This window comes from Bombina bombina, unplaced genomic scaffold, assembly GCF_027579735.1.
Source record: "Bombina bombina isolate aBomBom1 unplaced genomic scaffold, aBomBom1.pri scaffold_78_1, whole genome shotgun sequence".
NCBI classification, from domain to species: Eukaryota; Metazoa; Chordata; class Amphibia; order Anura; family Bombinatoridae; genus Bombina; species Bombina bombina.
Window position 1 is genome coordinate 1,250,274 of NW_026511871.1, and position 24,802 is coordinate 1,275,075.

At 45.9% G+C, this 24,802-nt stretch overlaps 1 protein-coding gene across 1 annotated transcript in view; it reads right to left on the reverse strand.

The window, feature by feature from the left end:
- Window positions 1-24,802, reverse strand: part of LOC128643990 (protein sidekick-1) — a 164,738-nt gene that overhangs the window by 20,601 nt on the left and 119,335 nt on the right. The window contains exons 8-9 of the mRNA XM_053696758.1: window positions 21,804-21,941; window positions 20,444-20,552 (exon numbers count right to left, since the gene is read on the reverse strand). Of these exons, the coding sequence (XP_053552733.1) occupies window positions 20,444-20,552; window positions 21,804-21,941 (247 nt within the window). The remainder of the gene's footprint in view (window positions 1-20,443; window positions 20,553-21,803; window positions 21,942-24,802) is intronic.

Here is a 24,802-nt window from a genome sequence, read left to right on the forward strand (position 1 = left end):
TGTGATTACCTTGTATCTAAGCCTCTGCAGACTGCCCCCTTATCTCAGTTATATTAATATACTTTTTACCTCTGTGATTACCCTTTATCTAAGCCTCTGCAGAATGCCCCTTATCTCAGTTATATTAATATACTTTTTACCTCTGTGATTACCCTGTATCTAAGCCTCTGCAAAATGCCCCTTATCTCAGTTATATTAATATACTTTTTACCTCTATGATTACCCTTTATCTAAGCCTCTGCAGACTGCCCCCTTATCTCAGTTATATTAATATACTTTTTACCTCTGTGATTACCCTTTATCTAAGCCTCTGCAGAATGCCCCTTATCTCAGTTATATTAAAATACATTTTACCTATGTGATTACCCTGTATCTAAGCCTCTGCAGACTGCTCCTTATATCAGTTATATTAATACACTTTTTACCTCTGTGATTAGATTTTATCTAAGCCTCTGCAAACTGCTCCTTATCTCAGTTATAGTAATATACTTTTTATCTCTGTGATTACCTTGTATCTAAGCCTCTGCAGACTGCTCCTTATCTCAGTTATATTAATACACTTTTTACCTCTGTGATTATCTTGTACCTAAGCCTCTGCAGACTGCCCCTTATCTCAGTTATATTAATATACTTTTTACCTCTGTAATTACTTTGTATCTAAGCCTCTGCAGACTGTCCCCTTATCTCAGTTCATACTCCTAGGTAACTCCATGTGCGTGAGCAGTGTTATCTATATGAAACACATGAACTAACGCCCTCTAGTGGTGAAAAACTGTCAAAATGCATTCAGCTTAGAGGCGGCCTTTAAGGTCTAAGAAATTAGCATATAAACCTCCTAGGTTTAGCTTTCAACTAAGAATACCAAAAGAACAAAGCAATATTGGTGATAAAAGTAAAATGGAAAAAGTTGTTTAAAATTGCATGCCTTATCTGAATCATGAACGTTTACTTTGCACTAGACTGTCCCTTGAACTGCCCACAACTGGTACTGAGTAACTGAGATACTGAACTACCCCAAACTGGTACTGAGTAACTGAGATACTGAACTACCCCAAACTGGTACTGGGTAACTGAGATACTGAACTACCCCAAACTGGTACTGGGTAACTGGGATACTGAACTACCCCAAACTGGTACTGGGTAACTGGGATACTGAACTACCCCAAACTGGTACTGGGTAACTGGGATACTGAACTACCCCAAACTGGTACTGGGTAACTGGGATACTGAACTACCCCAAACTGGTACTGGGTAACTGGGATACTGAACTACCCCAAACTGGTACTGGGTAACTGGGATACTGAACTACCCCAAACTGGTACTGGGTAACTGAGATACTGAACTACCCCAAACTGGTAATGGGTAACTGAGATACTGAACTACCCCAAACTGGTACTGGGTAACTGGGATACTGAAATGGGCAAAACTGGTACTGGGTAACTGAGATACTGACCTGTCCCAAACTGGTACTGAGTAACTGAGATACTGACCTGCCCCAAACTGCTACTGAGTAACTGAGATACTGAACTACCCCAAACTGGTACTGGGTAACAGATACTGAACTGTCCCAAACTGGTACTGGGTAACTGAGATACTGAACTGTCCGACACTGGTACTGGGTAACTGAGATACTGACCTGCTCCAAACTGGTACTGAGTAACTGAGATACTGAACTGTCCCAAACTCGTACTGGGTAACTGAGATACTGAACTGTCCCAAACTGGTACTGGGTAACTGAGATACTGAACTGGGCCAAACTGGTACTGGGTATCTGAGATACTGACCTGCCCCAAACTGGTACTGGGAAACAGAGATACTGTACTGTCCCAAACTGGTACTGGGTAACTGAGATACTGTACTGTCCCAAACTGGTACTGGGAAACTGAGATACTGACCTGTCCCAAAATGGTACTGTGTAACTGAGATACTGTACTGTCCCAAACTGGTACTGGGTAACTGAGATACTGAACTGTCCCAAACTGGAACTGGGTAACTGAGATACAGAGCTGTCCCAAACTGGTACTGTGTAACTGAGATACTGAACTGTCCCAAACTGGTACTGGGAAACTGAGATACTGACCTGTCCCAAAATGGTACTGGGTAACTGAGATACTGAACTGTCCCAAACTGGAACTGGGTAACTGAGATAGCGAGCTGTCCCAAACTGGTACTGGGTAACTGAGATACTGAACTGTCCCAAACTGGTACTGTGTAACTGAGATACTGTACTGTCCCAAACTGGTACTGTGTAACTGAGATACTGTACTGTCCCAAACTGGTACTGTGTAACTGAGATACTGTACTGTCCCAAACTGGTACTGGGTAACTGAGATACTGTCCCAAACTGGTACTGTGTAACTGAGATACTGTACTGTCCCAAACTGGTACTGTGTAACTGAGATACTGTACTGTCCCAAACTGGTACTGGGTAACTGAGATACTGACCTGTCCCAAACTGGTACTGGGTAACTGAGATACTGAACTGCCTCAAACTGGTACTGGGTAACAGATACTGAACTGTCCCAAACTGGAACTGGGTAACTGAGATACTGAACTGTCCCAAACTGGTACTGGGTAACTGAGATACTGAACTGTCCCAAACTGGTACTGGGTAACTGAGATACTGAACTGCTCCAAACTGGTACTGGGTAACTGAGATACTGAACTGGGCTAAACTGGTACTGGGTATCTGAGATACTGACCTGCCCCAAACTGGTACTGGGTAACTGAGACACTGACCTGTCCCAAACTGGTACTGGGTAACAGATACTGACTTGCTCCAAACTGGTACTGAGTAACTGAGATACTGACCTGCCCCAAACTGGTACTGGGTAACTGAGATACTGAACTGTCCCAAACTGGTACTGGGTAACTGAGATACTGACCTGGGCCAAACTGGTACTGGGTAACTGAGATACTGACCTGCCCCAAACTGGTACTGGGTAACTGAGATACTGAACTGTCCCAAACTGGTACTGGGTAACTGAGATACTGTACTGTCCCAAACTGGTACTGAGTAACTGCGATACTGACCTGTCCCAAACTGGTACTGGGAAACTGAGATACTGTACTGTCCCAAACTGGTACTGGGTAACTGAGATACTGTACTGTCCCAAACTGGTACTGGGTAACTGAGATACTGAACTGCCCCAAACTGGTACTGGGTAACTGAGATACTGAACTGTCCCAAACTGGTACTGGGTAACTGAGATACTGACCTGCCCCAAACTGGTACTGTGTAACTGAGATACTGACCTGGGCCAAACTGGTACTGGGTAACAGATACTGACCTGGGCCAAACTGGTACTGGGTAACTGAGATACTGACCTGCCCCAAACTGGTACTGGGTAACAGATACTGAACTGTCCCAAACTGGTACTGGGTAACTGAGATACTGAACTGTCCCAAACTGGTACTGGGTAACTGAGATACTGAACTGCCCCAAACTGGTACTGGGTAACTGAGATACTGACCTGCCCCAAACTGGTACTGGGTAACTGAGATACTGACCTGTCCCAATCTGGTACTGGGTAACTGAGATACTGACCTGTCCCAAACTGGTAATGGGTAACTGAGATACTGAACTGTCCCAAACTGGAACTGGGTAACTGAGATACTGAACTGTCCCAAACTGGTACTGGGTAACTGAGATACTGAACTGTCCGAAACTGGTACTGGGTAAATGAGATACTGAACTGCTCCAAACTGGTACTGGGTAACAGATACTGAACTGGGCCAAACTGGTACTGGGTATCTGAGATACTGACCTGCCCCAAACTGGTACTGGGTAACTGAGACACTGACCTGTCCCAAACTGGTACTGGGTAACTGAGATACTGACTTGCTCCAAACTGGTACTGAGTAACTGAGATACTGTACTGTCCCAAACTGGTACTGGGTAACTGAGATACTGAACTGCCCCAAACTGGTACTGGGTAACTGAGATACTGAACTACCCCAAACTGGTACTGAGTAACTGAGATACTGAACTGTCCCAAACTGGTACTGTGTAACAGATACTGAACTGTCCCAAACTGGTACTGTGTAACTGAGATACTGTACTGTCCCAAACTGGTACTGTGTAACTGAGATACTGTACTGTCCCAAACTGGTACTGGGTAACTGAGATACTGACCTGCCCCAAACTGCTACTGAGTAACTGAGATACTGACCTGCCTCAAACTGGTACTGGGTAACTGAGATACTGACCTGCCTCAAACTGGTACTGGGTAACTGAGATACTGAACTGGGCCTAACTGGTACTGGGTAACTGAGATACTGAACTGTCCCAAACTGGAACTGGGTAACTGAGATACTGAACTGTCCCAAACTGGTACTGGGTAACTGAGATACTGACCTGCCCCAAACTGGTACTGGGTAACAGATACTGAACTGTCCCAAACTTTTACTGAGTAACTGAAATACTGAACTACCCCAAACTGGTACTGGGTAACTGAGATACTGACCTGTCCCAAACTGGTCCTGGGTAACTGAGATACTGACCTGCCCCAAACTGGTACTGAGTGACTGAGATACTGACCTGCCCCAAACTGGTACTGAGTAACTGAGATACTAAACTGTCCCAAACTGGTACTGGGTAACTGAGATACTGACCTGTCCCAAACTGGTACTGGGTAACTGAGATACTGACCTGTCCCAAACTGGTACTGGGTAACTGAGATACTGACCTGTCCCAAACTGGTACTGGGTAGCTGAGATACTGACCTGTCCCAAACTGGTACTGGGTAACTGAGATACTGACCTGTCCCAAACTGGTACTGGGTAACTGAGATACTGAACTGTCCCAAACTGGTACTGGGTAACTGAGATACTAAACTGTCCCAAACTGGTACTGGGTAATGGAGATACTGACCTGTCCCAAACTGGTACTGGGTAACTGAGATACTAAACTGTCCCAGACTGGTACTGGGTAATGGAGATACAGACCTGCCCCAAACTGGTACTGGGTAAGTATCTGCATAAGTACCACTACCTGCCCAACTACCTGCACATGTACCTGCCCAACCAATTACCTACCCAACTACCTGCACAAGTACCCACCCAACTATCTACCCATACAGGATCTCCCAGATAACCAGTGATGCTGTGCCACGCTTTGTGGAAGTACCACACGGCTCAGTTTTGAGTCCCATGCTCTACTGTTAACATTTATTACACTGTTTTCCAGAAACATAGGCCTAGATTTAGAGTTTGGCGGTAGCCGTCAAAACCAGCATTAGAGGCTCCTAACGCTGGTTTTTACCGCCCGCTGGCATTTGGAGTCAGTCAGTAAAGGGTCTAACGCTCACTTTGCAGCCGCGACTTTTCCATACCGCAGATCCCCCTACGCCATTTGTATATCCTATCTTTTCAATGGGATCTTTCTAACGCCGGTATTTAGAGTCTTAGCTGAAGTGAGCGTTAGAAATCTAACGACAAAACTCCAGCCGCAGAAAAAAGTCAATAGCTAAGAGCTTTCTGGGCTAACGCCGGTTTATAAAGCTCTTAACTACTGTGCTCTAAAGTACACTAACACCCATAAACTACCTATGTACCCCTAAACCGAGGCCCCCCACATCGCCGCCACTCTATTAAAAATGTTTAACCCCTAATCTGCCGCTCCGTACACCGCCGCCACCTACGTTATCCCTATGTACCCCTAATCTGCTGCCCCTAATACCGCCGACACCTACATAATATTTATTAACCCTTAATCTGCCGCCGCCACCTACCTATACTTATTAACCCCTAATCTGCCGACCGGACCGCACCGCTACTATAATAAATGTATTAACTCCTAATCCACCTCACTCCCGCCTCAATAACCTATAATAAATAGTATTAACCCCTAATCTGCCCTCCCTAACATCGCCGACACCTAACTTCAAGCATTAACCCCTAATCTGCCGACCGGAGCTCACCGCTACTCTAATAAATTTTTTAACCCCTAAAGCTAATTCTAACCCTAACACCCCCCTAAGTTAAATATAATTTTTATCTAATGAAATAAATTAACTCTTATTAAATAAATTATTCCTATTTAAAGCTAAATACTTACCTGTAAAATAAACCCTAATATAGCTACAATATAAATAATAATTATATTGTAGCTATTTTAGGATTAATATTTATTTTACAGGCAACCTTGTATTTATTTTAACCAGGTACAATAGCTATTAAATAGTTAATAACTATTTAATAGCTACCTAGTTAAAATAATAACAAAATTACCTGTAAAAAAAATCCTAACCTAAATTACAATTAAACCTAACACTACACTATCAATAAATAAATTAAATAAAATACCTACAATTATCTACAATTAAACCTAACACTACACTGTTACAAACTGCTGTTTGTAACTGGCCCTTTAAATGGAAAATTGCCCTGCTTCCCTGGATTTTGGAGAAGCCTATTTGCCAGCCTCCTTCCACATGACTATGGCCCCTGGAAGATTGTGCCCCTGAAAACCTATTAACTTTTGTTGGGTGTGTGTGGCCCTTTGGGAACCGTCTGGGGATATATTGTGACTTTGATGAACAATGCCCCTTTAAGACTATGTCCCCAGACCTGTGAAATGACTTGTCCCTGGCTTTCTCCCACTTGGTTCAGATTCATTGTGTGCCATTAAGAGTTAAATTTTGTTCAGCTTCAAGAAACCTATTCTAAATACAAGTCTGCTGGGATCAGCTCTAATTAGGTTTAGTGATCAACTTTCCCATTGTCTAATCAGACTAGTATTGATAAGGTGGACTGCATTGTTTTATTGTGTGTAATGTTATCTGCTGAAGTAATGTTGTGGCCTGTCAAAGGGAGTGTCTCTCTATCTAATATCAAATGTGTGATGGGGGATTTTATGCCTCCCCCTGAGAGTTTCCTGTTTGCATGTAACCTCAATAAAAAGGAGGCTGTGTGCTCCAGCACATCAGACCTATGTTGACCCTCTAACTTGAAGCTTTGACTCATGTTTGTAGGATACAGCTTATAATCACTACAGGGATTGCTATGTTTTTCATACTCCCTTAGCTACAGGGATTGCTACAGAAGGAAGAGGTTCACCTACTGGAACCTGGTCGTAGGTCCAGGGCGCAGAGCAGACGGCGAGATACCAGCCCAGCAGCGGTGGTTCATAGAGTCTGCATTACTTATGGTGGCTACGCAGCAGTTATAGTGTCGACGGTGCTGCTGCTCCTTTGGTGAGCGCTAGGAGCATCCTTTTCTACGGTCCAACTTCCAGCCAGCCTGGAGGCAACCGTAACATTTGGCGGCAGCGGTGGGATTGGCGTCCTAGCGCAAGGAGCAGCACCACAACAGCACTGGTATCGTAGGAAAGTTATTGAGGGCAACGCTAGCCACTGCGCAGCGTCCCTACCTACAGCAGCATGGAGCTGACAAGATACTGGTCAGAACCCTGTGAAGAGCACCTCAACCTGATCCGTCGCTATGAGGGCGCGGATTTCGTTCCAGAGGTAAAGAGGCGGCTAGTCCGATATGGTCCAGACCCTGCGCAGGAGGTAGTCAGTCGCCTCATCCGGGAATTGGCTACTGAGAATGAAGCAGCACGAGCCTTTGAGCGCCAACTGTGGAGTTTGGGGGTATGGACACCTGCTCTCCAGCGAGAAAATGAGTTACAGGGGGCAGAGACAGTTGGTCCTGTCCCCCAGCAGCAGAGGAATATGCAGGGAATTGTGAGCCCAGACTCCATTCCCCAGCGGCTGGAAGTATGTAAGGGAGAGGAGAGTAGCGACCTCCCTCCCCAGCGGCAGTATACTGTGCAGAGGGAAGAGACAACCGGTCTCCTTCCCCAACCCCAACCAGAGATACCAGAGGCAGCAGGCCTCATAGACTGGTCCTGGGAGGACCCCCAGCAGGCAGGTGGAGATGGGACCGCAGTCTCTCTACCGGCCCTACAGGGATGCTGGGCAGGCGGCCCAGATCCCCAGCGACAGACCCAGCTACAGGGAGGGGAGAGCATCGACCTCCCTCCCCAGCCGGAGTGTGCCTTCCAGGGAGAGGAGACAACCGGTCTCTCTCCCCAGCCGCAGCATGTTCCACAGGAAGCGGAGAGCATCGACCTCCCTTCCCAACGGCCGCCGGAGTATCAGGAGGAGGAGGTAAGCCAATCTCCCCCTCCCCAGCTAACTCCTAACTTGGGCCCAGGGTTAACAGTGGAGATGTTAACCCCCACTGACCCCCACGTTCCCTTTGCCACCGGGCAGGACTATGCCCCAATTCCCCCAGCAGAAGAGCTGGCATCAGGACAGAGCGCTGCTGGCCTCTGCCCTACAGACCTTGTCCTTGTTACAGGACTGGCCTGCAAACCCCTCACCCCAGCAGAAGCGCTGGCACCAGGGCAGAGTGCCGCTGGCCTCTGCCCCCCAAGTACCATCAGCTATTTGCCCAGCTGCGCCAGGAAGGCCGAGGATGCTACACTTTCATCCTACAACCTGGAACTTACAGGCCAGTACTACGTATTGTGGGGGGGCTACTTTGCTGCTAACGATTATTTGTGGGTGGGTTGCGAGACTAACTTAGGCACTGACCGGCAGAAGGTCAGGTGCCTGGTTAGTCTCCCTCCAAAAGGGGAGATATGTTACAAACTGCTGTTTGTAACTGGCCCTTTAAATGGAAAATTGCCCTGCTTCCCTGGATTTTGGAGAAGCCTATTTGCCAGCCTCCTTCCACATGACTATGGCCCCTGGAAGATTGTGCCCCTGAAAACCTATTAACTTTTGTTGGGCGTGTGTGGCCCTTTGGGAACCGTCTGGGGACATATTGTGACTTTGGTGAACAATGCCCCCTTTAAGACTATGTCCCCAGACCTGTGAAATGACTTGTCCCTGGCTTTCTCCCACTTGGTTCAGATTCATTGTGGGCCATTAAGAGTTAAATTTTGTTCAGCTTCAAGAAACCTATTCTAAATACAAGTCTGCTGGGATTAGCTCTAATTAGGTTTAGTGATCAACTTTCCCATTGTCTAATCAGACTAGTATTGATAAGGTGGACTGCATTGTTTTATTGTGTGTAATGTTATCTGCTGAAGTAAATGTTGTGGCCTGTCAAAGGGAGTGTCTCTCTATCTAATATCAAATGTGTGATGGGGGATTTTATGCCTCCCCCTGAGAGTGTCCTGTTTGCATGTAACCTCAATAAAAAGCAGGCTGTGTGCTCCAGCACATCAGACCTATGTTGACCCTCTAACTTGAAGCTTTGACTCATGTTTGTAGGATACAGCTTATATCACTACAGGGATTGCTATGTTTTTCATACTCCCTTAGCTACAGGGATTGCTACAGAAGGAAGAGGTTCGCCTACTGGAGCCTGGTCGTAGGTCCAGGGCGCAGAGCAGACGGCGAGATACCAGCCCAGCAGCGGTGGTTCATATAGTCTGCATTACTGATGGTGGCTACGCAGTAGTTATAGTGTCCACGGTGCTGCTGCTCCTTTGGTGAGCGCTAGGAGCATCCTTTTCAACGGTCCAACTTCCAGCCAGCCTGGAGGCAACCGTAACATTTGGCGGCAGCGGTGGGATTGGCGTCCTAGCGCAAGGAGCAGCACCACAACAGCACTGGTATCGTAGGAGAGTAATTGAGGGCAACGCTAGCCACTGCGCAGCGTCCCTACCTACAGCAGCATGGAGCTGACAAGATACTGGTCAGAACCATGTGAAGAGCACCTCAACCGGATCCGTCGCTATGAGGGCGCGGATTTCGTTCCAGAGGTAAAGAGGCGGCTAGTCCGATATGGTCCAGACCCTGCGCAGGAGGTAGTCAGTCACATCATCCGGGAATTGGATACGGAGAACAAAGCGGCACGAGCCTTTGAGCGCCAACTGTGGAGTTTGAGGGTATGGACACCTGGTCTCTCTCCCCAGCCGCAGCATGTTCCACAGGGAGAGGGGAGCAGCGACCTCCCTCCCCAGCGGCAGTATACTGTGCAGAGGGAAGAGACAACCGGTCTCCTTCCCCAACCCCAACCAGAGATACCAGAGGCAGCAGGCCTCATAGACTGGTCCTGGGAGGACCCCCAGCAGGCAGGTGGAGATGGGACCGCAGTCTCTCTACCGGCCCTACAGGGATGCTGGGCAGGCGGCCCAGATCCCCAGCGACAGACCCAGCTACAGGGAGGGGAGAGCATCGACCTCCCTCCCCAGCCAGAGTGTGCCTTCCAGGGAGAGGAGACAACCGGTCTCTCTCCCCAGCCGCAGCATGTTCCACAGGAAGCGGAGAGCATCGACCTCCCTTCCCAACGGCCGCCGGAGTATCAGGAGGAGGAGGTAAGCCAATCTCCCCCTCCCCAGCTAACTCCTAACTTGGGCCCAGGGTTAACAGTGGAGATGTTGGCCCCCACTGACCCCCACGTTCCCTTTGCCACCGGGCAGGACTATGCCCCAATTCCCCCAGCAGAAGAGCTGGCATCAGGACAGAGCGCTGCTGGCCTCTGCCCTACAGACCTTGTCCTTGTTACAGAACTGACCTGCAAACCCCTCACCCCAGCAGAAGCGCTGGCACCAGGGCAGAGTGCCGCTGGCCTCTGCCCCCCAAGTACCATCAGCTATTTGCCCAGCTGCGCCAGGAAGGCCGAGGATGCTGCACTTTCATCCTGCTACCTGGAACTTACAGGCCAGTACTACGTATTGTGGGGGGGCTACTTTGCTGCTAGCGATTATTTGTGGGTGGGTTGCGAGACTAACTTGGGCACTGACCGGCAGAAGGTCAGGTGCCTGGTTAGTCTCCCTCCAAAAGGGGAGATATGTTACAAACTGCTGTTTGTAACTGGCCCTTTAAATGAAAAATTGCCCTGCTTCCCTGGATTTTGGAGAAGCCTATTTGCCAGCCTCCTTCCACATGACTATGGCCCCTGGAAGATTGTGCCCCTGAGGACATATTGACTTTTGTTGGGTGTGTGTGGCCCTTTAAGAACCATCTGGGGACATATTGTGACTTTGATGAACAATGCCCCTTTAAGACTATGTCCCCAGACCTGTGAAATGACTTGTCCCTGGCTTTCTCCCACTTGGTTCAGTTTCATTGTGTGCCATTAAGAGTTAAATTTTGTTCAGCTTCAAGAAACCTATTCTAAATACAAGTCTGCTGGGATTAGCTCTAATTAGGTTTAGTGATCAACTTTCCCATTGTCTAATCAGACTAGTATTGATAAGGTGGACTGCATTGTTTTATTGTGTGTAAAATGTTATCTGCTGAAGTAATGTTGTGGCCTGTCAAAGGGAGTGTCTCTCTATCTAATATCAAATGTGTGATGGGGGATTTTATGCCTCCCCCTGAGAGTGTCCTGTTTGCATGTAACCTCAATAAAAAGGAGGCTGTGTGCTCCAGCACATCAGACCTATGTTGACCCTCTAACTTGAAGCTTTGACTCATGTTTGTAGGGGACAGCTTATAATCACTACAGGGATTGCTATGTTTTTCATACTCCCTTAGCTACAGGGATTGCTACAGAAGGAAGAGGTTCACCTACTGGAGCCTGGTCGTAGGTCCAGGGCGCAGAGCAGACGGCGAGATACCAGCCCAGCAGCGGTGGTTCATAGAGTCTGCATTACTTATGGTGGCTACACAGCAGTTATAGTGTCGACGGTGCTGCTGCTCCTTTGGTGAGCGCTAGGAGCATCCTTTTCTACGGTCCAACTTCCAGCCAGTCTGGAGGCAACCGTAACATACACTATCAATAGATTAATTAAATACAATACCTACAAATAAATACAATGAAATAAACTAACTAAAGTACAAAAAATAAAAAAGAACTAAGTTACAAAAAGTAAAAAAATATTTACAACATTAGAAAAATATTACAACAATGTTAAACTAATTACACCTACTCTAAGCCCCCTAATAAAATAAGAAAGACCCCCAAAATAAAAAAATGCCCTACCCTATTCTAAAATTAAAATAGAAAAGCTCTTTTACCTTACCAGCCCTGAAAAGGGCCCTTTGCGGGGCATGCCCCAAAGAATTCAGCTCTTTTGCCTGTAAAAAAACCCATACAATACTCCCCCCAACATTACAACCCACCACCCACATACCCCTAATCTAACCCAAACCCCCCTTAAATAAACCTAACACTAAGCCCCTGAAGATCTTCCTACCTTATCTTCACCACGCCGGGTTCACCGATCGATCCAGAAGAGCCTCCGATGTCTTGATCCAAGCCCAAGCGGGGGCTGAAGATGTCCATGATCCGGCTGAAGTCTTCATCCAAGCGGGAGCTGAAGAGGTCCATGATCCGGCTGAAGTCTTCTATCAAGCGGCATCTTCAATTTTCTTTCTTCCGGATCCATGTTCATCCCGCCGACGCGGAACATCTATCTTCACCGACCACTTCCCGACGAATGACGGTTCCTTTAAGGCAGTGATTTTTAACCTTTTTTTTGCCGTGGCACACTTTTTTACATTAAAAAATCCTGAGGCACACCACCATCCCAAAATTTAAAAAAAAATCACACATTGTAGCCTAATACAGCATATATATATATACACATACACACAAACACACACATACTGTATGTATTGTGCTGTTATGCCATGCCTCCTACAAACTACCCCTGCACTGGGAGTAAAAAACAAGCAAAGTTTAAAAAATATGTCACACTGTTGTCAGTCTGCCATGGCACACCTGAGGATCTCTCATGGCACACTAGTGTGCCACGGCACACTGGTTGAAAAACACTGCTTTAAGGGACGTCATCCAAGATGGCGTCCCTCAAATTCCGATTGGCTGATAGGAATCTATCAGCCAATCGGAATTAAGGTAAGAAAATTCTGATTGGCTGATGGAATCAGCCAATCAGAATCAAGTTCAATCCGATTGGCTGATCTGATCAGCCAATCAGATTGAGCTTGCATTCTATTGGCTGATTGGAACAGCCAATAGAATGCAAGCTCAATCTGATTGGCTGATCGGATCAGCCAATCTGATTGAACTTGATTCTGATTGGCTGATTCCATCAGCCAATCAGAATTTTCCTACCTTAATTCCGATTGGCTGGTAGAATCCTATCAGCCAATCGGAATTCGAGGGACGCCATCTTGGATGACGTCCCTTAAAGGAACCGTCATTCGTCGGGAAGTCGTCGGTGAAGATGGATGTTCTGCGTCGGCGGGATGAACATGGATCCGGAAGAAAGAAGATTGAAGATGCCGCTTGATAGAAGACTTCAGCCGGATCATGGACCTCTTCAGCCCCCGCTTGGGCTTGGATCAAGACATCGGAGGCTCTTCTGGATCGATCGGTGAACCCGGCGTGGTGAAGATAAGGTAGGAAGATCTTCAGGGGCTTAGTGTTAGGTTTATTTAAGGGGGGTTTAGGTTAGATTAGGGGTATGTGGGTGGTGGGTTGTAATGTTGGGGGGGTATTGTATGTTTTTTTTTTTACAGGCAAAAGAGCTGAATTCTTTGGGGCATGCCCCGCAAAGGGCCCTTTTCAGGGCTGGTAAGGTAAAAGAGCTTTTCTATTTTAATTTTAGAATAGGGTAGGGCATTTTTTTATTTTGGGGGTCTTTCTTATTTTATTAGGGGGCTTAGATTAGGTGTAAGTAGCTTAAAATTGTTGTAATATTTTTCTGTTTTGTAAATATTTTTTTTATTTTTTGTAACTTAGTTCTTTTTTATTTTTCGTACTTTAGTTAGTTTATTTCATTGTATTTATTTGTAGGTATTGTATTTAATTAATTTATTGATAGTGTAGTGTTAGGTTTAATTGTAGGTAATTGTAGGAATTGTATTTAATTAATTTATTGATAGTGTAGTGTTAGGTTTAATTGTAGGTAATTGTAGGAATTGTATTTAATTAATTTATTGATAGTGTAGTGTTAGGTTTAATTGTAGGTAATTGTAGGAATTGTATTTAATTAATTTATTGATAGTGTAGTGTTAGGTTTAATTATAACTTAGGTTAGGATTTATTTTACAGGTAATTTTGTTATTATTTTAACTATTTTAGCTATTAAATAGTTATTAACTATTTAATAGCTATTGTACCTGGTTAAAATAAATACAAAGTTGCCTGTAAAATAAATATTAATCCTAAAATAGCTATAATATAATTATAATTTATATTGTAGCTATATTGGGATTTATTTTACAGGTAAGTATTTAGCTTTAAATAGGAATAAGTTATTTAATAAGAGTTAATTTATTTTGTTAGATGTAAATTATATTTAACTTAGGGGGGTGTTAGTGTTAGGGTTAGACTTAGCTTTAGGGGTTAATACATTTATTAGAATAGCGGTGAGCTCCGGTCGGCAGATTAGGGGTTAATAATTGAAGTTAGGTGTCGGCGATGTTAGGGAGGGCAGATTAGGGGTTAATAACTTTATTATAGTAGCGCTCAGGTCCGCTCGGCAGATTAGGGGTTAATAAGTGTAGGTAGGTGGAGGCGACGTTGGGGGCGGCAGATTAGGGGTACATAGGGATAACGTAGGTTGCGGCGGTGTACGGACCGGCAGATTAGGGGTTAATAATAATATGCAGGGGTCAGCGATAGCGGGGGCGGCAGATTATGGGTTAATAAGTGTAAGGTTAGGGGTGTTTAGACTCGGGGTACATGTTAGGGTGTTGGGTGCAGACTTAGGAAGTGTTTCCCCATAGGAAACAATGGGGCTGCGTTAGGAGCTTAACGCTGCTTTTTTGCAGGTGTTAGGTTTTTTTTCAGCTCAAACAGCCCCATTGTTTTCTATGGGGGAATCGTGCACAAGCACGTTTTTGAAGCTGGCCGCGTCTGTAAGCAACGCTGGTATTTAGAGTTGCAGTGGCGGTAAATATGCTATACGCTCCCTTTTTTGGAGCCTAACGCAGCCCTTCTGTGAACTCTAAATACCAGCGGTATTTAAAAGGTGCGGGGGAAAAAAAAGCACGCGTAGCTAACGCACCCCTTTGGCCGCAGAACTCTAAATCTAGCCGATAGTTTGCATACAAATCAGAACCAATCCACGGTGTAATTACAAGACTTTTGTTGTGTTGCTATAGAACATCATATCAGCCAAATCATAAGATTCTTTTTACTGCAATTGTTTTTCCATAGGTAAACTACACCCATCATGCACCTTATTTGTTCCCCAAACAACCTATGATCTATTCATTTGATAACCTGTGACCTATTCACTTGGTAACCTATGACCTATTCACTTGGTAACCTGTAACCTATTCACTTGGTAACCTGTGACCTATTCACTTGGTAACCTGTGATCTATTCACTTGGTAACCTGTGACCTATTCACTTGGTAACCTGTGACCTATTCACTTGGTAACCTGTGACCTATTCACTTGGTAACCTGTGACCTATTCACTTGGTAACCTGTGATCTATTCACTTGGTAACCTGTGACCTATTCACTTGGTAACCTGTGACCTATTCACTTGGTAACCTGTGACCTATTCACTTGGTAACCTATGACCTATTCACTTGGTAAGCTATGACCTATTCACTTGGTAACCTATGACCTATTCACTTGGTAACCTATTCACTTGGTAACCTTTGCCCTATTCACTTGGTAACCTGTAACCTATTCACCTGGTAACTTGTGATCTATTCACTTGGTAACCTGTGACCTATTCACTTGATAACCTATGACCTATTCACTTGGTAACCTGTAACCTATTCACTTGGTAACCTGTAACCTATTCACTTGGTAACCTGTAACCTATTCACCTGGTAACTTGTGATCTATTCACTTGGTAACCTGTAACCTATTCACTTGGTAACCTGTAACCTATTCACTTGGTAACCTGTAACCTATTCACTTGGTAACCTGTGACCTATTCACTTGATAACCTATGACCTATTCACTTGGTAACCTGTAACCTATTCACTTGGTAACCTGTAACCTATTCACTTGGTAACCTGTAACCTATTCACTTGGTAACCTATGATCTATTCACTTGGTAACCTATGACCTATTTACTTGGTAAGCTGCGACCTATTCACTTGGTAACCTGTGACCTATTCACTTGGTAACATATGATCTATTCACTTGGTAACCTGTGACCTATTCACTTGGTAACCTGCGACCTATTCACTTGGTAACCTGTGACCTATTCACTTGGTAACCTGCAACCTATTCACTTGGTAACCTATGATCTATTCACTTGGTAACCTATGACCTATTCACTTGGTAACCTGTAACCTATTCACTTGGTAACCTGTAACCTATTCACTTGGTAACCTGCAACCTATTCACTTGGTAACCTGCAACCTATTCACTTGGTAACCTGTGACCTATTCACTTGGTAACCTGCGACCTATTCACTTGATAACCTGTAACCTATTCACATAGTAACCTGTAACCTATTCACTTGGTAACCTGTAACCTATTCACTTGGTAACCTGTAACCTATTCACTTGGTAACCTATGACCTATTCACTTGGTAACCTATGACCTATTTACTTGGTAACCTGTGACCTATTCACTTGGTAACCTATGACCTATTCACTTGGTAACTGTGGCAAACCTAGCCACTTCTGGACTATAACATAAGAAAGGTTGTCTATAGGCTGTATATTGTGCTATGTAGATGTGACAGACCCTTCTGTCAGCACTGAAAGAGTTAACTGTGTTCAGCTATTGTGCACTGTCATTAATGTTATTGATACACAGTCCATTGTTTAATCAACCTCAGAGAGCAGACCCTAGATGATAAGGAAAGACAAGTGTGTGTCTGTGTTTAAATTGTTATCAGCTTGAGCAAGGTATTCTATTGTATCATGTAAAAGGGCGTGTTCCCTCCATTCAATGTACAACATTCTTTCAACCCCCCTTCTGGGGGGGGTCAGACCTGCATAAATACTGGGCATATGAGCCTTAATAAAAGTCATTCTGTTTAAAACCTGAAAACTGGCTGGGTTGTGAATTGCTGATTCCCTATGCAGGACATTGTTCCCTGGTGTTAACCCTTGGTATCCGGTTGGTACCGTTACAATTGGTGGCAAGCGACGGAATGAACCTTATCGCCCAGAAGAGCAACTACACAAGCCAGTAACCTCAGGAAGAGGGGGATTACTACAATACTGACTAAGATGGAAGGAGTACCAGGGACCGAAGTGAATGGAGATGGATTATTCTAAGCTAAAGAGACAAACGTAAAAGGAACTGCTAGAAGCCAGGGGAAAGATAGGCAGCAGCAAACCCAAGGCTATATTAATTGCTGAGCTGATGGAGGGAGACAGAGCTCGCAGCGCTACGCCTCCAGCAGCCATGGAGGAGACCCTATACCAGAGGGAAATGAGGACCAGGCTGGAATTTTTACCCCAACCTGTACCACGGGATATGCTATCCGTGGTAATGGCAGATGTGCAGGAGTACGTGATGGCACACAGTCCGCGGAATGCATCCTCCCGAGCAGAATCCATTTTGGACGCACTCAGCAACCCAGTAAGACCCAAAATCCCATACCATGCATTTAAAATGTTTTGTGAGGAGAAGGATGAGATTGATGGGTATTTACAGGATTTTGAGAGACTGTGCGAGTTACATGATTTGGAGCAGTCCGTATGGGTGCCGGTGCTAGCAGGCAAGCTAGCCGGTAGGGCAGCGGAAGCGTATCGCGCTGTACCCAGGGAGGACAGCAAGGATTACGCTAAAGTGAAGAGAGCGATCTTGGAAAGATATGCCATTACCTCAGAGGCATACCGGCGCAAGTTTAGAGGCCTGCGCAAGCCAGAAAGAGATTCCCATGCAGAGTGGGCCCACAAGCTGGATCAAGCATCTCAGGGGTGGATACAGGCCAGCCAAGCTACCACCATGGAAGAATTGCGACAACTGATGCTGTTGGAGCAATTCTTTAACGGCTTGTCCCCAGAAGCCCAAGAATGGGTGAGAGATCGAAAACCCCTCACCTTAACCGAAGCAGCCAGATTAGCAGACCAGCATTTTGATGCCAGGAGGCACCATGGACTACAGCCTAACAACGGACGGGCTAATATACAATGCCACACCTGCAAGCAGTGGGGACATATGGCACGTGAGTGCACCCAAAATCGGAGCAGACAAGCTTGGAACCAGGTCAGACAGAACCTGGCCCCAAGGGCGGCTGCTCACCATTACCAAACGGAGCCAGCCGCTCATGAGGTGTTGAGCACCCAAGCCGAGGAACCCCTGGGAATTCTGCATGAGGTGATGTCGGTCCAGGGACTTCGGGATTCGGGAGCTACTTTAACCCTGATAGCTCCCCATTTGGTGCCGGATACCACACGGCCTCCGGCCACGAACTACCCTCAGAGAGCCCGGTTCAATTCGCGGGGCTACTCACAACCTATTCGGTGCTTTGGATGTAAGCAACTAGTGCACAAAAGACCAGAGTGTCCCCTAAACGCAGCGAATCAAGCACAGTCCTGGAGAAGACCCGCTGGCGGAATCCCACATAATCCTCAGCCTGTGGCCCGCTACGTAGAGGCGCCAGAATGCTGGGGCAGCCTACATGAAGCAGACCCCGTGCAAGCTGCCCACCGGAATAACCGGCAACGGGTTAAAGTGAATGGGAAGGAGGTCAGTTGTCTACGGGATACTGGTGCTACCATGACCTTGCTTCAAGAGAACTTGGTGCCTGAGAAACAGCACACTGGAGACACTGTGGCTGTGAGGGTAGCAGGGGGCACTGTGTTCCGCCTACCTGTTGCCAGGGTACATTTGGATTGGGGAGTGGGCGCTAGACTTGTGAATGTGGGGGTCAAGAAGGACTTACCTGCTGATGTTCTCCTTGGAAATGACTTGGCCCCCCTTGTTTCTGCCTATGCTCCCATGGATCCCGCTGATGTTAACCCTGTGACTACCCAAGCCCAGTCCCTCCGGGAAGAGACGCTTCCATGTTTGGGGTGGGGGCAGTACTGAGCCAAGTTGGAGCAGATGGCGGAGAACCCCCGTAGCCTACTTGAGCCGAAAGTTGTTGCCCCGGACATCCCCAAGCCGATCCGTTGGGATCAGACTGTGTATGCCGGCTTGGTTCTGGGGGAGCATTGTGGCAAACCTAGCCACTTCTGGACTATAACATAAGAAAGGTTGTCTATAGGCTGTATATTGTGCTATGTAGATGTGACAGACCCTTCTGTCAGCACTGAAAGAGTTAACTGTGTTCAGCTATTGTGCACTGTCATTAATGTTATTGATACACAGTCCATTGTTTAATCAACCTCAGAGAGCAGACCCTAGATGATAAGGAAAGACAAGTGTGTGTCTGTGTTTAAATTGTTATCAGCTTGAGCAAGGTATTCTATTGTATCATGTAAAAGGGCGTGTTCCCTCCATTCAATGTACAACATTCTTTCAACCCCCCTTCTGGGGGGGGGTCAGACCTGCATAAATACTGGGCATATGAGCCTTAATAAAAGTCATTCTGTTTAAAACCTGAAAACTGGCTGGGTTGTGAATTGCTGATTCCCTATGCAGGACATTGTTCCCTGGTGTTAACCCTTGGTATCCGGTTGGTACCGTTACAGTAACCTATGACCTATTCACTTGGTAACCTGTGACCTATTCACTTGGTAACCTGTGACCTATTCACTTGGTAACCTATGACCTATTTACTTGGTAACCTGTGACCTATTCACTTGGTAACCTATGACCTATTCACTTGGTAACCTATGACCTATTTACTTGGTAACCTGTGACCTATTTACTTGGTAACCTGTGACCTATTCACTTGGTAACCTATGACCTATTCACTTGGTAACCTATGACCTATTCACTTGGTAACCTATGACCTATTCACTTGGTAACCTATGACCTATTCACTTGGTAAGCTGCGACCTATTCACTTGGTAACCTATGACCTATTCACTTGGTAACCTATGACCTATTCACTTGGTAACCTATGACCTATTCACTTGGTAAGCTGCGACCTATTCACTTGGTAACCTATGACCTATTCACTTGGTAACCTGTGACCTCTCTGAGACCTCTCTCCTACTGAAGGAATCTCTCTCCCATCTGTTCAGATACCGATTTACTTCCTAATTACTCATTAGCAGTCAAGCAACCCTATGCCTGTTGTGTCCGTCAGCCTAACCTTTAGGATTTAACAAGAGGAGGATGCTGCTATCTACCCCCGTAGTTTCAGACTCGTCGGACACTTGAGTTAAGAAGCAGCAGTCATAAGACCGCTGTTCCTTAACTCGTCCGCCACCAATCGGGATTATAGACACCTCCTGCTAGCAGCTGATTGGCCATGAATGTGCAGGGGACGGCATTGCACAAGCAGTTCACCAGAAATGCTTGGGCCATGTTAAATGCCGACAGCATATGCTGTAGCGGATCATGTCCGGCCGACACTTAATAAATCTACCCCATAGATTGTAAGCTCCAGGAATCAGGGTCCACCTTCCTGTATCAAGTCTAATTATATTGTACTGTATCCCCTGATGTTTATGTATTCAGTGCTGCGCAATTTAGCGGTAAATTAAAAAAAATATAACATTAATAATAAAGAGTTGGTTCTCACCGTGCTCCATTTTTCTTTATGAAATTTAGATGTCTTCTGCTGAGCTCCAGAGCAGCAAATGTCCCACGATCCTTGTTGCATGTGTCCTCACGGGGGGAGATGTCCTTCCCTAAGTTATATACACCAGTGAGATGGGAGCATGTGCTAATACATGTATCATGTATACCGGTGAGATGGGAGCGTGTGCTAATACATGTATCATGTATACCGGTGAGATGGGAGCGTGTGCTAATACATGTATCACGTACAGCAGTGAAATGGGAGCATGTGCTAATACATGTATCATGTATACCGGTGAGATGGGAGCGTGTGCTAATACATGTATCATGTATACCGGTGAGATGGGAGCGTGTGCTAATACATGTATCATGTATACCGGTGAGATGGGAGCGTGTGCTAATACATGTATCATGTACAGCGGTGAGATGGGAGTGTGTGCTAATACATGTATCACGTACAGCAGTGGGATGGGAGCGTGTGCTAATACATGTATCACGTACAGCAGTGAGATGGGAGCGTGTGCTAATACATGTATCACATACAGCAGTGAGATGGGAGCGTGTGCTAATACATGTATCACATACAGCAGTGAGATGGGAGCGTGTGCTAATACATGTATCACATACAGCAGTGAGATGGGAGCATGTGCTAATACATGTATCACGTACAGCAGTGAGATGGGAGCGTGTGCTAATACATGTATCACATACACCAGTGAGATGGGAGCGTGTGCTAATACATGTATCATGTACAGCAGTGAGATGGGAGCGTGTGCTAATACATGTATCATGTACACCAGTGAGATGGGAGCATGTGCTAATTCTTGTATCACATACACCAGTGAGATGGGAGCGTGTACTGTTACATGTGTCACATACAGCAGTGAGATGGGAGCATGTGCTAATACATGTATCACGTACAGCAGTGAGATGGGAGCGTGTGCTAATACATGTATCACGTACAGCAGTGAGATGGGAGCGTGTGCTAATACATGTATCACATACACCAGTGAGATGGGAGCGTGTGCTAATACATGTATCATGTACAGCAGTGAGATGGGAGCGTGTGCTAATACATGTATCATGTACACCAGTGAGATGGGAGCATGTGCTAATTCATGTATCACATACACCAGTGAGATGGGAGCGTGTACTGTTACATGTGTCACATACAGCAGTGAGATGGAAGCATCAATGAGATGGAGGCACGTCCTGTTAGTGAGATGGAGGCATGTCCTGTTAGTGAGATGAAGGCACGCCCTGTTAGTGAGATGGAGGCACATCCTGTTAGTGAGATGAAGGCACCTCCTGTTAGTGAGATGAAGGCACCTCCTGTTAGTGATATTTTAGAGTTTAGTTACCTGTGCTGCAGATCTGATAGCGTTTGTTCTGACCATATAGGACCAGTGCAAACACAAGAAGGAGAATGAAGATAATGCTGGTCAGAGCAATGGCCAACAGGAACCACCAGTGCTCATAGAAAGACACTTCTGTCTGCGCTGTAAAAGAAGACATGAGATATCAGAGTAGCACCTGGGACAGCTTACCCTGACAACAAAAGCACTGAAACTTCATTTAATTACTGATTATATCTCTAGCAAGATTTCTCATTATTCAGGTGGTGAGATGATCAGGGATCAGAAACGTGCACAATGTCCCTGAGTTACTTATTCTACAGAAAACTTCTGCAGAGAGATATCCATGCCTGCTACACATCTTCCTCCAGGCTTATCTATTCATCTCATGGTAAGAGAGGTCACCAGGGCTGCTGCACACCTTCTCCCAGACTTATCTATTCATCTCATGGTAAGAGAGGTCACCAGGGCTGCGAAACATCTTCCACCAGACTTATCTACTCATCTCTTGGTAAAAGAGGTCACCGGGGCTGCTACACATCTTCCCCCAGATGTATCTATTCATCTCATGGTAAGAGAGGTCACCAGGTCTGCTACACATCTTCCCACAGGCTTATGTATTCATCTCATGGTAAGAGAGGTCACCAGGGCTGCTACACATCTTCCTTTAGGCTTATCTATTCATATCATCATAAGAGAGGTCACCAGGGCTGCTACACATCTTCCCACAGGCTTATCTATTAATCTCATTGTAAGAGAGGTCACCAGGGCTGCTGCACATATTCCTCCAGGTTTACCTATTAATTTCATGGTGAGAGGTCAACAGGGCTGCTGCACATCTTCCCCCAGACTTATCTATTCATCTCATGGTAAAAGAGGTCACTGGGGCTGCTACACATCTTCCTCCAGGCTTATCTATTCATCTCATGGTAAGAGAGGTCACCAGGGCTGCTGCACACCTTTCCCCAGACATCTATTCATCTCATGGTAAGAGAGGTCACTGGGGCTGCTACACATCTTCCTCCAGGCTTATTTATTCATCTCATGGTAAGAGAGGTCAACAGGGCTGCTTCACATTTCCCCCCAGACTTATCTATTCATCTCATGGTAAAAGAGATCACTGGAGCTGCTATACATCTTCCTCCAGGCTTATCTATTCATCTCATGGTAAGAGAGGTCACCAGGGCTGCTACACATCTTCCCCCAGATGTATCTATTCATCTCATGGTAAGAGAGGTCACCAGGGCTGCTACACATCTTCCCACAGGCTTATGCATTCATCTCATGGTAAGAGAGGTCACCAGGGCTGCTACACATCTTCCCCCAGACTTATCTATACATCTCATGGTAAGAGAGGTCACCAGGGCTGCTACACATCTTCCTTTAGGCTTATCTATTCATCTCATCGTAAGAGCGGTCACCAGGGCTGCTACACATCTTCCGACAGGCTTATCTATTCATCTTATGGTAGGAGAGGTCACCAGGGCTGCTGCAAATCTTCATCCAGGCTTATCTATTCATCATAGGGTAAGAGAGGTCACCAGGGCTGCTGCACATCTTCCTCCAGGCTTATCTATTCATCTCATGGTAAGGGAGGTCACCAGGGCTGCTACACATCTTCCCACATGCTTATCTATTCATCTCATGGTAAGAGAGGTCACCAGGGATGCTACACATCTTCCCCCAGGCTAATCTATTCATCACATGGTAAGACAGGTCACCAGGGCTGCTACACATCTTCCCACATGCTTATCTATTCATCTTATGGTAAGAGAGGTCACCAGGGATGCTACACATCTTCCCCCAGGCTTATCTATTCATCTCATGGTAAGAGAGGTCACCAGGGCTGCTACACATCTTCCCACATGCTTATCTATTCATCTCATGGTAAGAGAGGTCACCAGGGCTGCTATACATCTTCCCCCAGGCTTATCTATTCATCTCATGGTAAGAGAGGTCATCAGGGCTGCTGCACATCTTCCCCCAGACTTATCTATTCATCTCGTGATGAGAGGTCACCAGGGCTGCTACACATCTTCCTTTAGGCTTATCTATTCATCTCATGGTAAGAGAGGTCACCAGGGCTGCTGCACATCTTCCCCCAGACTTATCCATTCATCTCATGGTAAGAGAGGTCACCAGGGCTGCTACACATCTTCCTTTAGGCTTATCTATTCATCTCATGGTAAGAGAGGTAACCAGGGCTGCTACACATCTTCCCCCAGGCTTATCTATTCACACATGGTAAGAGAGGTCACCAGGGCTGCTACACATTTTCCCACATGTTTATCTATTCATCTCATGGTAAGAGAGGTCACCAGGTATGCTACACAACTTCCCACATGCTTATCTATTCATCTCATGGTAAGAGAGGTCACCAGGGCTGCTATACATCTTCCCCCAGGCTTATCTATTCATCTCATGGTAAGAGAGGTAACCAGGGCTGCTACACATCTTCCCCGCGACTTATATATTCATCTCATGGTAATAGGGGTCACCAGGGCTGCTACACATCTTTCTCCAGGCTTATCTATTCATCTCATAGTAAGAGAGGTCACCAGGGCTGCTACACATCTTCCCCCAGGTTTATCTTTTCATCTCATGGTAAGAGAGGTCACCAGGGATGCTACACATCTTCCCCCAGGCTTATGTATTCATCTCATGGTAATAGAGGTCACCAGGGTTGCTACACATCTTCCTCTAGGATTATCTATTCATCTCATGGTAAGAGAGGTCACCAGGGCTGCTACACATCTTCCCCCAGACTTATCTATTCATCTCATGGTTATCTATTCATCTCATGGTAAGAGAGGTCACCAGGGATGCTACACATCTTCCCCCATGCTTATCTATTCATCTCATGGTAAGAGAGGTAACCAGGGCTGCTACACATCTTCCCCGCGACTTATATATTCATCTCATGGTAATAGGGGTCACCAGGGCTGCTACACATCTTTCTCCAGGCTTATCTATTCATCTCATAGTAAGAGAGGTCACCAGGGCTG